The 16,162-nt window shown below is 40.8% G+C and overlaps 1 protein-coding gene across 1 annotated transcript in view; it reads left to right on the top strand.

Moving 5' to 3' along the window:
• The first annotated feature begins 12,642 nt into the window (after positions 1-12,642).
• Positions 12,643-16,162, top strand: part of LOC139647153 (actin nucleation-promoting factor WASL-like) — a 34,762-nt gene continuing 31,242 nt past the window's right edge. The window contains 1 exon segment of the mRNA XM_071523006.1: positions 12,643-13,008. Coding sequence (XP_071379107.1) covers positions 12,904-13,008 — 105 coding nt within the window. The 5' untranslated portion in view covers positions 12,643-12,903.

The following is a 16,162-nucleotide window of genomic DNA, read 5'->3' as shown; positions in this document are numbered from 1 at the left end:
ACTCTGCACTCTGTTGTTTGTCTCTGAATGTCTTGTTATGATCGTCCCGTGCCAAGTTTGACTTGGAGCAGAGGAGGAAGGCACACCTGGGTGTGAGGTTATGGAGCGTGCACTGCCTTCAGAATGCAGCACAATGTTTGGCCAGGCCATGTCTGTGGAGCTCAGACTGTTATTGAGCTGGTGTTGATGCTGGTGCCTGCGGATTGAGGGTTAGGGTTAGGGGTTTCGGTCTGGTAAGATGGAACAGGCATTTACTTAATCTGAATTACTTTTTACTATTGCATTTTTTGTGTTTTACGCTGCATTATCAAATCATTTATATTTTAAAATAGTGTCACAATACACTTTACTCAGATAAAGGGAATAACTTGGATAACGGGAATAATAAAGAAGGCAAGCAGAAAAAGCCATAATAAAGCACATAAAAAGATCTACAGCAAGTACAATGCATAACAGAAAACAGAACAAAACAGGTAGGACCAACAAAGTAATAAAGCAACACTGAGACACAATACATACTGTATTACCTGACACACATGATACAAGCACAAGCACAAAAATTACCTCACACACAGTGCAAACAGATGCCAGTCACACTATGGCCTGTAGGCTATAGTCTATTATATTGATATTGTTTTGAAGAACAACATTTTGGCTGACAACTCTGCCACCTCCATGGATCACATTGGCAGCTAGCTGTCCTCAATCAGACTCAAACTGCTTTGGCTGCTACAAACTTAAATTGGCTGGTAAAATTCTGCCACTGTGCCATGACACTTGCCACTGTGACCAGCTTGGAAAATAAGTTAGTTTCATGCACTGGTTAAGACACTGGGGAGCAGGAGCAAGGCTGCTAGAAATTATATGATGATTAAGAGAGTTTCTGACTAAAGTCTCCCTGGGTAAGACTGTTACTGGACAATTGTAGGGTTCAACAAACAGCTAGGAAAGGAAAGGTAAGGAAATTAAGGACTTAAGATAGCTAATAATGTCAGTAGCATTCTATAATGGGTTTTTGGCTGCGAGTCTGTGGGTTCAATGCGTTCATTTGTACATGCATAGAGTTGGGCACTTTAGATCAAAGCATCCACCAAAAGGCATGTTAAAAAATAAAAATAGCATGTTATTTTCACACAAGCAACCGTTTTCTGAGAGAGCAGGTGGCACGTCAAAGAGTGGATCACCCATTTTGTTACGAAACTCATTGATTATGTTAAGCGCAGCACCTTCCTGGCTGTCTGTGTGTCTAACTCTAGTGTTCCCTTCTGGCATCCTGGTGGCCTGGTGGTTAGCGAGATTGTCCCATAACCAGAATGTCACAGGTCTGATAAACCGTGTCCATCGACTGCCATGTGTCCTTTTCAAAGTGTCTGTGTATATAGAGTGCAACCTAAATGCCTAACATATACTCAGTTACATGCCATCAGTCTAGCACCCAAAATCCTTACATTCTTGCCCTGCAGTTAGCAGACAGGATAGTTTGACACCTAGGTGGGAAGAGAGGGGTTGTATAATCATCACAATAATAACTCCATTTCTCACAAAAATGTTTGGCTCTCTAGCTCTGACTCTTCAATAACCTTCCATCAAACATTAGCTGATGTATTGGTGTGTTTCAGAGAGTGGAATAAGGTCAAAGGTCAGCATCCTCGTGTTTTCATCTGCCTGTGAACTACGGAACTCCAAATGGCACATGAAGTTTCTCTGACCACACATATAAATACACAATGTATATATACTAAATGCCCCACTTTACAGGTTCAAATGACAGAAAAGAGCACTGGCTTTCTGTGTTATGTAAAAAAAAAAGTGGTGATAACATTTAAAAGCCAGCGAGTGTAGCTTGTATCGGATATATACATTGTACCTGTGTTTATCCTGTGTGTGTGTGTGAGTGTGTGTGTGTGTGTGTTTATGTGTGTGGTCAAACAAATGTCATATGTGCTTACAAATGTCATATGCCATTTGGTGATGGTTAGTTCACATGTTAGTGAGAGAGTGTGAACACTGAGACCATGACCTTTGACCCTACTGGTTAGGATTAAGGGGGTGGAATGGGATAAGATGTGGGCAGTAACTGCCAGGGGGCGGGTGGTGGTGATGGTGGCATGTGTGTGTGTGTGTGTGTGTGTGTGTGTGTGTGTGTGTGTGGTCTTAGAAGGGGGGTCAGATCATATCTTATATTTACATTTTTGGCATCTATAATGAGTGAGCAGGTAGGGGTTCAGTCTCTTGCTCTAAGGATCTTCAATCACCCCTGAATTCACAGTTAAATACAGTATAGGTTGGAAACTTTTGCTTGGTTCACATGGTTTTATAGCACAGCTGAGAATACATTTTCTGTAAAAAACACCACAACTGAAGTTTGTTTCCAGACTGTGGTAAGACAGGCATATGACTAATACTCTCTAGGCGAGTGTAATCAGTGCTAGTGACTTTTACAAGTGACCGAGTGTTACTCTCCCTTCCTCAACGATTATAGGAACTGTGCTCTTGTCCAAGAAACTTAACCTTCAAATGTTCCAGTGAAGCTGCTCAGTAAACATTGTAAGACTGGCTGTACTGGGCAGCTCCCAGGAGGAAATGTGTGTAACAGCATCTGTAAAGCAGGATAGTGCTGTAAAAGGCTATGCTCAGTAAACTATAAATTAAAGTTTACTAAATAGTTTTGTTTAGGATTTATAATAAGAGATATGCTCTAAATTCTTCTCCAGATATGATCTATTGGGTACTGATCTGATAGTAATCAAATGTAATTTTCAGGTGCAGCCACAAGATGGCAGAGCAGATATGTCTTGCAAATTGTACATCATTTTCTCTTCCTTGCTTCTTCCCAGAAGATGCCTGTGTTGCCAGAGAAAGTATGTTTCTGAGTACTGGAGGCATAAAAACAAGAAACCTGCATGAATTGCACTCCACTGTAGGCCAGCTGAAATGAGATGAGAAGAGATTAGATTAGATTAGATTAGATTAGATTAGATTAGATTAGATTAGATTAGATTAGATAACTGTATTGTCATCAATGAGACAATTTGGGATGCAAGGTAGTACATGAACACAATCACAAAAGCATACAGCACCACATGAAAAATCAAGCAAATAAATTACATCTGGCCCAGGACTATAGATGAAAACTAGCCTTTTAGGATAGCTCCTGTCACAAGCTTAAAAAAAAAAAAAACCTGTACTGTAGAGTAGTACAGACCAGTGACTGCAAAAGTGCGCTCACTGTAAAAAGGATGGTTAAATGTCAGGCAGATAATATCTGTGCAATCCATATACAGTATAAACATGCAAGGCTAAGTGCAAGGCAGGTATCCAAACGCAAATCCATTGGTTGGTTCAGCTAATTTTCAAGATAGCTATAGCAGTCACTGTCAATTGGCCAGTGAGTACAGACGGTTTAGGACTAAACAAACAGCTTTTGTTAGCCATAGTTAACCAGGTTGCATTTTAGTGGAGGATTTTAAAGGTCAGTGGGTTTTAATGGATTTTAATGGTCATGTATTTGTTTCTCAACAACACCAACAAAATATGTGACAGAGGACAAGACACAAATGTTGTATTTATTGACGTAATACAGAAACGTTTATGACAGCTTCAATAGGAAGAGACAGAAAACGTTGATTTTAACATTAATGGGCATGATGAGGAGTCTTCTTATATGGGATCTGCCCTCTCTTTCTTTCCAGTTGTGTTTTGTGGTCCAGCGCACCTGAGGACGTATCCTGAAGGCCACTGGCTCACTTCCAATGAATTAGCATGTTAAGTAGATGAGACGATAACAGAAGGTCAGGCGCTAATTAGCTAGTAGCTAGCAGTGGAGACAAGGAAAATGCTGTAAAACCATGTGAGAATCCAGTGTCTTTGATTGAGACCGTAGAGTCTGCAGGTTTTCATTCCAACCAAACACTACAGCAGGTGACTTCACTGATTAGTTCCTCCTCTCTGGTTGAAGATGTGCTGATCAGCTGGTGCAGTCTTTGGTTAGAATGAAAAACTGTTACAGAGGCTACAGCTTTGGAAGTTGGAGAATTGTTGCTCTTGGCAGCCTGTTGCCCTTCTCCACAGTCTTCACAGTTGAAGTCATGACTACTAAAATGTTAAAGAGATTAATGTTTCAATACCTGTCTGATTTGTTCTTAAATCATCCTTCACCTCAAGTAGGAAATTACTCAGGTCTCCAACATTTTTCACCTTCAATTCCATGGCTCATAGTTGATGCACCATAATAGAGATCAGCCTGTGAAAAAAAGAGGAGGGCTGCTGAGCAAAACAGGACAGGAATTCATTTGAATGTCTGTCAAGCTTGTAACCACGCAAAGCTGAGTATGATTGCATAACAGCTGAGCATGATGAGAATATTCTTATCCAAAATCCTTTTTTTTTTTTTTCTTTCATCCTGCAATTGACTGGTAGATCAAACCCCAGGTGGCCCATCTATGTTTAAGCAGTGATGTAATAGCCCAGAGAGATTTCCATACATTCCTCAGGGGGTGTAGCTGGTCACTTTTTTACTATCTAAACAAAGGCAATGTAACACTGTATGGTTATTACACAGTCTCCATTATCAGGATGGGGAAACACTTTGATAATTACTCCACCAGATGGGCAGCGACCTTTGGCCATTGTTGTTTTGATCCCTTATCTCCCTCAGAGTAATATAGTTTTGTTTTGTTGTATGCAGTTGTATGCAGGCAATACTGCATAGGATAGCAAAAGATGGGTTTATTTTGTTTTGGGTCTTAAGTGGGAATTCAAATATAATTTGAGACAGTATTTGCTGACCAATGGGTTGACTGCAATGCCAGCCAGTGGTGTAATATTCAGTATAATGCTGCCATCTTGTGGTCAAACTGGAAAGATGGTGTTCTATGTATGACTGTGGTTTCACTAATATCTTTCTATCTCTTTCTCTATCTATCTATCTATCTATCTATCTATCTATCTATCTATCTATCTATCTATCTTGTTTTATCGTTCTATCATTCTATCTATGTATACTGAACAAAAATATAAACACAACACTTTTGTTTTTGCTCCCATTTTTCACAAGTTGAAATAAAAGATCTAAGACTTTTTCTATGCACACAATGCCAAGATAATCCATCCACCTGACAGGTGTGGCATATCAAGATGCTGATTAAACAGCATGATTATTGCACAGGTGTGCCTTGGGCTGGTCACAATAAAAGGCCACTCTAAAATGTGCAGTTTTATCTTGAAAAAAGACATTTATTAGGCACTGAACTATGGATCTCACATAGGGCTACAGATATGCATATTTTTTGAAAACCAGTCAGTATCTGGTGTGACCACCATTTGCCTCATGCAGTGCGACACATCTCCTTCACATAGAGTTGATCCAGTTGTTGATTGTGGCCTGTGGAGTGTTGGTCCACTCCTCTTCAATGGCTGTGCCAAGTTGCTGGATATTGGCAGGAATTGGAACACGCTGTCGTACATGCCGATCCAGAGCATCCCAAACATGCTCAATGGGTGACATGTCTGGTGAGTATGCAGGCCATGCAGGAATTGTGTACAGATCCTTGCAACATGGGGCTGTGCATTATCATGCTGCATCTTGGCAAAGGAGAAGTGCTCACTAACATGGATTTAAACAAATTTGTGAACAAAATTTGAGAGAAATAAGCCGTTTGTGTGCATAGAAAAAGTCTTAGATCTTTTATTTCAACTCATGAAAAATGGGAGCAAAAACAAGTGTTGCGTTTATATTTTTGTTCAGTTTATTTATGCTGCTACATAATCGTTTATCTCAGTTCTTTTGGCATTAAAGGATTTGACTGTGATACTATTAATTACCCTCAAACTTACCATCTCAGTATGTGTGAATGGTGTGTGTGTGTGTGTGTGTGTATGCATGTGTGTGTGTGTGGTCCAAGATCCAATACATACCTGATATGCGGCAATGCGACCTGACCTAACAGCGGTGTGGGGGTCAGATGTTCTGAAATATAGCCAGGGGCGAGACCATGCAGCGCTTTGAAGACAATTAGCAGAAGAATTTTGAGTTTAATCCTAAAATGGACAGGGATCCAGTGCAGCGAAGCCAGGATTGGTGCCAATAATGCCATTGCCTCTCAATATTTGACAGATATACTGACCTCAGCACTATACCAGCAGCTGGCTTTGGGGGCAGAATAGTCTGATGGTCCAGTCTTCACCCCCCTCGGGACTGGAGACGGGACCAGGGGGGGGGGGGTCCTGTGTGTGTCTGTGATCATCGCAGCCATGTTGTCTGTAGTAAAACTACTGGCAAGGTCACCCATGGCAAGCAGGTCTGAGGTGAGACACCAACAGGTGATGCGACCAATACCGCTTCATTGTTGATATCACTCTGCTTGTGGATCACTTGACCAACACTGGTCCATCCAACAGTGTGGGGCATTTAATGTACCATTTCTTCATCTTAAATAAATACTGCTCCTGCTTGTGAGTAACTAAATATTGATATATTGAATATTGATGATATTTGTGTGGCTACAAAGTGAATTTCCACAGTGTTTGTGCTTGTGAGAAACCAAATATTCCCACATTCCTTGAGTGATATTTGTGTATTTGATACCTATAAAGTGAATTTCAGTGACTGTAATACTGTGCTTGTGATGCACCAGACCAATAGTGGTTGATTTGACAATATGAGGCTTTTCTTTAATCTCTTCATATGGACTCCTACAAACAACAAAGTGACTTTATGGGACTGTAACACTGCTAAACTTGACTTTATAACCCTAATAAATTTGTTTAATTGGCTATTTGATTCTCTGATCTTCTGTAATATAGGCTAAAATAAAACCATGCTTATTTCACAATGGCTAAGCTTGCAATAATATTTTATCATGTTTTGTGTATCAGCCAAATACTCATCCTGCACTCCACTGAAGAAAAGCTTCTTAAAAGGAGCAAACATATATATATATTTGAACTTGTTGTGACTTTTAAGGTTATTCAAGTATATTTCTCTGGATGTTTCTGGATGTTTACCCATTTGTATGCAGAGTGAAGAGACTGGGTTGGGTAAGCATAAAGTTTTTATTTTGTCTTTTTTTTTATTATCTTTATTTTACCTTTATTTCTCTAAATATTTGCATATTCCTATCTTTCTATTTTTACTTGATTGAATTGATGTGATTCTGTTAATGCAATGCCTTTTGCTTGTCCTTTTTTAATCTGTTTGCCTTCAACTGATGTAACGCACTTTGAGCTGCATGTTGTGTATGAAAGGTGCTGTACAAATACAGGTTATTATTATGATTTGCGCTTTGTGTATTCCTGTGCTGTATACATGACACAGGTCTTATTAGATATTTAGAAGCAGCTGTAACAGTAACACTCTGTCTCCTAGTGATCACTTTTAATTATTATCTTTCACTGTAATCAGGAGTGTAAACAGTATAGAGCTAATGCAGGTTGAAGAGGAGTTATGCAGAGGTTGCCACTGCAATTTCTAGAAATAATACCCATGAGTGTGTTTCTGTGAGTGTGTGTGTGTTTTTTCATTGTGATTATGGTTATAACAGTAGTATCACAGGATATTACCGCTTTATAGAATGGTTTCCAACTGACAGATAAGTTTTCTTCAAAGTAGGGTACATACAGTATATGAGAATAAACAAGCACAGATCCTGTACAGGCCCATGGTGCGTGTGTTCAATTCTATGCGCTAAAGTACGGCGACACGGTTAAATTACCTAATTCCATAACGTTACTTAAATACCACAAGGTAATAATCTTACCTACCGTTAAAGTTTGTAGGGCAGCAGAAGACGTGTTACTGTCTACAAATTCTGTTACTCACACAGGCGAGTTTGGAGCAAATTGTGGAAAGTTAAGATTCACTTTTGTTTTCACAGCAGGAGACTCTGTAGATTGAGTTCAGTGCTACTGGTCTGCTGTCTGCGCATCTCCACATGACAGACATGAAGTGATGCGCACATCAGAGATCAATTTAGATCAATTTCTATACACTGACCAGCTTGATTTTGTGCCTCTGTATGGGAAACTTTGCATCTCACAGTTTCACGAAGCACATCATCTCACTAAAGCGTCCCTGACTCACTGACTGACTGACTGACTGACCTGAATTTGCCTCGTGATGACCACGGCGAAAAACAGGAGAAACAAAAAAGGTGACTAACTTACCTCAACAGTTACTACAGCATCATGTAAAGCAAGGCCGTGCTATAAGGGAATTATCATGCTCATATCCAGAGTGACTTACACTGAGTAAGCAGGTAGTGCTTCACTGTCTTGGCAATATGCAAGGCTGCAGCAGGGATTAAACCTGTGACCTTCCAGCACGCTCTCTCTTAACCACCAAGCCAAAATGCCACCCTTGCTACACTGCACCACCACATTACTTGCCTGTTATATAAATATATTTCTGTTCAGGTGACAACTTCATGATATTCACAAATCCCAAATTGTAGAACATGCTGAAGAAATGGGGAAAGGCCAACTCTATCAAATATTCATATACTGGCCTGTAGGGGATGTCTTCTTCCTGAATCCAGAATATAATATTCATGTTGTCCTTTTCCCTTCTACTCTCATAACCTCAATTTTCTGTTGTGGTGGAAAGTGGGTCAAAGAAATGTTTCACCACAAGTTGAGTGCACTAGATAACCCCAATAACACACATTCAACCTCCTCCAACTCTAACATCCGGGTAACACACAGATTTTTGTCACATTCACATATCTGCATGTGCACAAACATACATAAAACATTTACAAACAGACACACAGGCATACAGTACATAAACATACGTATACACAGCAATGGAGAAATAAACTCATGCTCACACACAAATAGGATATACTTCCCGGCAATTGTGTCTCACACAAGCAACAGTGTCTGCTCTTAATTCAATTCGGTAGTAATTGTGTCAGTACGTGCATACCAAGCAGTATTAGTTGTCAGTATCATGGAATTTGTATGAATAGAGCATCTGTATCTTGCTCAGAACACAGCAAACCAAACATGCTTGGATGGATGGATGCATGCATACATACAAACATACATACTTACTTACTTTATTAAGGTCTTTGGGGAGTTTGGGAAGACACTTGTGTTAGGTTTCAAACTGGGGACCTTTTATGCATTGGGTAAATATGAGAGCATCTACACCACAACAACCACAGAGTAATGTAGTGTAGCATCATTGATGGGATTTAGTCTCAGAAACCAAAAGGAACTGAATCTATTGTTGACCTTTAGCAACAAGCAAATTCACATTCAGCCACTGTAATGTAAGGGAAACTGGTTGTTATTAGTTGTTAGCGTTGTTAGCATTGTTAGCATTTTTTGTCATGGTAATCATCAGTATCATAATTGTGTGGCCATCGGCATCATCGTCATTATCACCATCATCATCATATCATCATCACCATCGTCATCAACATCATCATCAACTCTGTTCTTTCCCATCACTGATAAACTTGGAGTAGTGAAACAGCAGGCAAGTTTTTTGGAAAACAACTACAGAAGTGAGACACAGCGGCCAAAGATCTATTTCTCTAACCAATATTTGGCAGCAGGGCATATATCTCTTTTTCTCTTCTCTACATGTCTGTCTCTCTTTCCAATGTGCTCTCTCACGCTCTCTCTGTCGCTGTTTCTCCAACTCATTCTCGTTCTCGCTTTCTATATCCCTTTCTTCTCTGTTGCCAGCTCTCTCTCTCCTTCTGTTTTCTCTCTTGCTCCCTGCCCCCCTTCTTTCTCTTATTCACTGTTCCAGCTTGCCAATCTGTTCAGTTTCCCTGCATGGAGAAAGAGAAGTATTCCTACTGATCCGGGATGAGTCATTATTACTCTTCCATAACATTCTAGATCAAGGCTTAAGTAAGAGGAACCAGTGAAATCAGGTGGAGTGCAGAGTTTCCCGAGGTGTTTTTCTGCCTGTTAGTCGAGTATTTCAAGTTTGACTAGACGGCAGAAACTCTGCTGAAGGAGAGCAAGCACCCTGAAAAACTATGTAAAAGAGCATGTCCAGTACACACTGACTTTGTGTTCAAATTAAGGCTTTGTAAACATTTCAAAATATAGATGATTAGATTTCACAAAAAACAATGAGTGATTTACTCAAGGATAGTAGGAAGCTATTTCATGATATTCTCCCTTAATTCTTCTGTTATTTTTCCCATGTCAGAACTTTGATACATAAACACTTGACAGTTAAATGTTGAAAAGAATATATAATTATTTTAGGCTGTAAAATGTTTGTTACATTTGTAAAGTTGCTACACACTGGAGAAAGACTGACCTAGTTTTTAGTTATCATGGGTTAACGAAGCTTCTAAAAAAACTGTTCAAGAAAATAATGCAAATATACTTAGAATTTAAATGCGCAAGTAAATGACAGTTGTATTTTTAACAAGGGCAATATATTTTATTACGACGCATTGAGAAGGGGGCTGCCATCCATATTCATTCATTTTTAAACTGCCAACTGACTGAAGCAGCTTTGCAGGAGAAGAAATGAGAAGCGTGTATAGACTATTTTTCTTTCATATGAATATGCGTGGGGTTAATATGCTGTGTCATTCACAACAGGTGTTACCAGTGACATTTTCTGAGGCTGTCATCACTGTCAGGTTTCTAGAGAGGCCTCATGGGAACTTTCTCTACCCCCATATTGACCCTCCTAGAGAGGAGGAATGGCCCGAGGTTCTGTCACACACACACACACACACACACACACACACACACACACACACACACAAAAACAAACACAAACACACACACACACACACACACACACACACACACACACACACATGCGCACACACACACAGGAATCTCTGTGATCAGGACCCAAGCGAAACAATGAAGGCCTTTTCTCATTATCAAAAACAAGTATTGTGTAATGGGGGGAAGGGAGGCAGAGAAATGTTTTATGAAAGTCCAAAAGAAGCCTCTCTAGTTCAAAATGACTGACAACTTGGCTATAGTTTCACTGAAATTTGTGCTTGAATAATTTAGCATGAGGTGACATTTCACACCAGTCTAATGGACTGTGTTTTCATTATTTGGCAGCTGACAGCATAATATAAAAGCCTGCAGTGATTACACATTGCTTTCACTCAGCTGTAAACTGACAGACTCTTGATATTAGGAGTAACAGCATGTGACAGCTAAACATGAGTTCTACATGTTTAAAGTAGTTCAGGGTGTGTTTACATGCCAACTGTATGAATATAACAGAGTAAAACAGATCTATAATTTGAGGTTTAACTGTTAAGTTGAAAGTTGCAAAAAGCACATTTTCCATGCACAAGTGAAGCTCTTCAAGAATCTATGCGAATAGACGATACCTAAAGTGTGTACAGCAAACTAAATTCTGCATTGTATCTATAACAAGGGGATGCCCTCTCTTCTCATCCATTCTGAAAGACGGCCATCCTGCACACAACAGCAGTGCACGAGCCTGACTGAGCATATTGCATGCATGTAGACTATTACACACACCCCGAGGCATATTATTAAAATATGTATGAAGCATGTATGCTGCCCTTGTGCAAGGCTACTTAGGTTCTAAATACATCTGCTTAATTGCTGAGTGCTATTTAATGGGATTTTAAGGGTAGAAGATGGTCCTTACTCTACAGTTTGTAATAGTTTAACATTATGATGCACAGCAGGGACTAGGGGTGTGTCATGTTGTTTACGGAGTCAAACTGCCAAAGATTGTGAAAAAAAAATACTGAAATGTACACTTTGAAGCAATTTCAGACATGTCTTGTGCACACACTTTCCCCCCAAGGCTATGTATAGTAACTGGAGCAGTCTTAATTTTACTTGACTTTATTTATATAGGCTATTTGTAGTTTATTACAATAAAAGACCCTTAAATCATCCCAAAAGCTTTTACAGTTCAGGAGGATCACCCATTTCATGTATCTCCCAGACAATGTTAACCCACGGGGAAATTATAGGTCCCACAATAACAACTGATGTGGACTAGTGGCCTGATAATCTGGGTTCAAGTCCTGTATTGGAAAACATCCTTCCTGCTGAAATGTCCTTGACCAAGTCACTGAATCTGTATCTGAACCTCTCCTCTGACCTCTTTTGGGGGAGGGTCAATGGGATCAATTAAGTAGGCTATCACTATTGGCATTAAAAGAAGAAAAAAACACATCATATCTCCTTTGGTTCCCTTATGTTCAGCCTTAAATGTCTATTTGAAAGTGCAGGCATAGACCCGGCTGATTTGAATTTCATCTCAGTTCAGTTCCTCTCATGGGTGAAGAGCATTATAACATTATCTTGGCAACTTGCACCTTTTTTTTCTTATCTCCTCCCCATTCTGCTCTCGCACACATTCCTGTCATAAAAGCCACGGGCGGACAGGACCGTACCATGTCCACAGAAGTGTGTTGAATAATGCAATCTTTTAAACGACAATTTCTTCAGCAGGCATTTACCAAGATATACTTTTTTTGTACAGAAAGTGACAAAATAAGACAGCCTCACCGTTTATTGTGTCACGGTTTTCTCTTGCTGGTTATCTGAGACAGCACGGGAAACGTGTGGACCCCCTATCCCGACGCATTGGACTCGTCCGCACACTGCCATGTTGGATGGAACTGGCTCCCAGCTCTCTGGCGGCCGGACTTCCCAGGAAAGTTTTACCGTTTTCCGTCTTCACACCGTCGCTGCAATTTTGAAGTTATTTTAAAGAGGAGCGGGACGTCGCATTGTATTCCCAAATCCCATAGTTATTTTGACACCACAGCCTTGCAGACCCCCGGCTTAAACTGAACCGGTGAGAGGGGTCGGCGGAAGGCCACGGATGACCGAGGGATTGTTTATTTATCTTTTTTGGATTTCATATAACGCGTTAGAGTCGGTGCATACTTTTTAAATTGATCGCCAATAATGAGTGGACACCCGCCGCAACGGCGGCAAGTAAATGTCGGGTCGATAGTACTGACACCGCAGGAGAATGAATGCCTTTTCGCCCACCTTGGCAGGAAATGCATCGTAAGTTTTTTTTCATCAAATTGTTGTAAGATAGCTGGCTATGGAAAAAGCTAACTTGCATCGTGTTTCCTGTCCCATGAAGAGAGATAAGAGTTGTAATGTTGTGTATATGGCCTGTGTGTTGTGGTTTCGAAGGTAGTCGAAATGACCGTGTGTTTTCACTGGAAACAGTTGAGACTTCTAACCGAAGAGGTTGGTTTGTTTTGACAGCCGGGACGACAAGAGAGGGTAGGGACCGGGAGATTGTGTTTGATATCCCGTTTAGGACGGTGACATTTGGGCGACAGTAAGTTTCAGTCAAGCCCGAGGCCTCCATTACTACGCCTTCAGTGCTCGACACACCTGAAATCACCCAGGAAAGCCTGAATTTCTGCTGGCAATTACCCTAACCACACAAAACCTAACTCAGTTGTTTTGCAGGGGAGAGGTTCGGTCGGGGTTTTGGATCTGTTAAATCCATCAACAGAAAGGAGGGCAAAGGAATGATTTTGCACTGGCATTACATAACATAGCTGAACCTTGGTTGTTTTCGGAAGTGTGTCTCTACACAGTGAACAATTTGTCGACCAGACTTGGCTGAAGGCAGTGCTGACTTGCTAAAAGCCCCCATTGCAAGAATTGGGGAGACTTGCCAGTCACTAAATGTGATGAGAATGCGTTGTAGTCGCCTACTGTACGTGAGTTAACTGCAGTCATGATCAGTAGTGCAATGTCACGATTCAATATTATGTGATATAATTCCATATTACGTAAGACGTTTAGCATTCAGTTGACTCATTTTAGTGTCCTCCTCGTGTGCTAGGTCATAGTTAGGCCCATACCCAACACAACTTAGTCATAGGACATTGATTTGAAGTGAGGCATTTGCAGCTGCACCCATACTATCCTACAACACTGCCAGTGCTTATTTCTCATCCTTATGTTAGACTTTCCTGATTATGACCAGGCAGGAAGTTTTTTTGTCAACCAGCCCCCAGTGGCTGGTACATCAGAAGATTCGCCAGCCACTTTAACTATTTTATCAGGCAGATCTGATATCAGAAGAGCACACAGCCTCTGAACAATGCCTGGTTTCATGAGTGTTGCCAAACAGGACAAAAAAAAATAATAGGTGACATATTGGGGCAAAAAAAAAAATCTACCATTGGTCATAAATGTTGATTATATCTCCCCAGCTGCATTGCCTCAAAATAGTGCATATGTTTCACATCCTTTGGGGACTGGCAACTCTCCCAACAAAAGGCCATTAACTGAGACACAAGGTCAAAGATCCATTCAAATTCTGCCTCTTCAGCAAGATTTTCCCACGTGATTAAAAATGGTAAGGCGATTCCTTGGGCATAGTTGCTTAGTAGCTTTGCCCTGAAAGTTGCCCTGTGTAACACTGCCCGCGGTGTCCGAGCGGAGAAGTGGCTAATAAATGTCGCCCCATGATAAAAGTCAGGGAGAATGTTGCACCTTCCCCTGTTCTTTACTGCCTTTATACGAAAGACTCGAAAGAGAAATGCACTGAGTTTAAAGTGTTGAAGTCAAACCATCAAATGTTTATGTATCAAGGGTGTAGCCTAATCAAGTTTGCTCTATGCATATAGGTCAATCACAGAGGCAGTGTGTAATATGGTGACGCCTGCCAGTCAAATGGGTTGAGTAGTAGTATGATGGATGAGTGGTATTGTCTGTGTAGGGATAATACTTTACCACACTTAGTGTAGACTTTCACACAGTCAATTATCATGTTTCCCCATAGTTTCTCATTACTTCCCCATAGTAACCATAGTTGCCTTTTATCATGGACAATAAAGTTGGTCTGCGTTAAAGACGGCTCTTCCTCATTGTGTCATTAGAGCTCACCTCCCTCCAATCAATCAGTCACGTCCTTTCTTGGACTGTGTGTGAAGTGTCTGCGTCAGTGCCTGTTTGATGTGGAAAGGCTACCTTTCCAGTCCCATGACACAGTACATCAGCTCCATGTGTGGTTGTATGGTGAGACCTCGTTCTTCCTCCCTTACACACACACACACACACACACACAGGTTCTGAGGTGTGTCTTTCTCCACCTGTTTAAACATCCAGTGACGACATTGCTGTGGCATTCTGGCAATAATGTCATTCAGCATGTGACAGAGAGGTCGAATCAGAAACATTCCTCACAGTCCTACGCTCTGGGTGTGCATGTGTGCCTGTGCATGTCTTTGCATGCAGAGAGAGTTTGAGAGAGATAGACGTGTGTGAGAGAGAGAGAGAGACGGGGAGAGAGGGAGATTGGAAGAGACAGACATTGTGTATCTCCCTCACCAATCTAATTAGAATGCCCACCAGTGATTTAGCGGCTGACTGGGTGATTGTGTGTTATGTAATGTACTTATTATGCAGGAAATGTAGGAATCACCAAGTCACCCTTACTGTTACTGTCTTGTTTCCACAATGCACAGCACTTAGCTGGCTCTGTACAATGATTTATTCTGGCTGTAAAAGGCCAGGTTGTATACTAGCTTGTAGCACAGCTCTCCTTGTCTGTTTCTGTGATAGTATGGAGGAAGACTTTGTATTTCCCTAAAGAGCTGCCTTGGTATTGTTGCATTAATTACATAGGAACATCTTGGTGCCGGGAAACATTCTTTTTTGATCTTGTGTCTCTCTTTGTTGCCTGTTGCTCAGACCGTTGGCCATCTGCACAGCCCCAAAATTTTCACCACCCTAAGGCGAGGCAAGTGCTCATTGAATTCAATGGGAAATGAATGAATGGATGAAATATCATCCTAGCTCCTCCTCTTTGTAATGTGAAGCTGAATTCTGACATTCAGATTCTATGGTAGATTTGTGGGATGAGATGGCATTTGAATATCAGATTCCTCCAAAGTCTGTCCTGCCTGATCAGTAGCTCCATTTTGCATCAAAAAGATTAGCAGAATACACATGACAAATAGACAGCAATTACAAAATACACACTTGATTTCCAGTCATTAAGCGAGAAGAATCCACTGTGTGACTATTGTGTGTTGTTGTTGTTGTAACGATGCTAGTCTCCGAGTGTGAGAGAGTCTGGAGTTGCACTGCTTCTGCCTGAAATCCCTTTAACAACGTGAATCATGAATTACTGTAGGAATCGTGCACAAGTATTTCAACCTGTGCTCCGCTTTGCTGAAACCTGCAC

The sequence above is a fragment of the Centroberyx affinis genome, unplaced genomic scaffold (genome assembly GCF_046629955.1).
Source record: "Centroberyx affinis isolate AG114_WGS23_722 - 3 ecotype Tasmania unplaced genomic scaffold, CSIRO-AGI_Caff_v1 ptg001053l_1, whole genome shotgun sequence".
Lineage (NCBI taxonomy): Eukaryota > Metazoa > Chordata > Actinopteri > Beryciformes > Berycidae > Centroberyx > Centroberyx affinis.
This window is presented reverse-complemented; position numbering and strand designations above follow the sequence as displayed.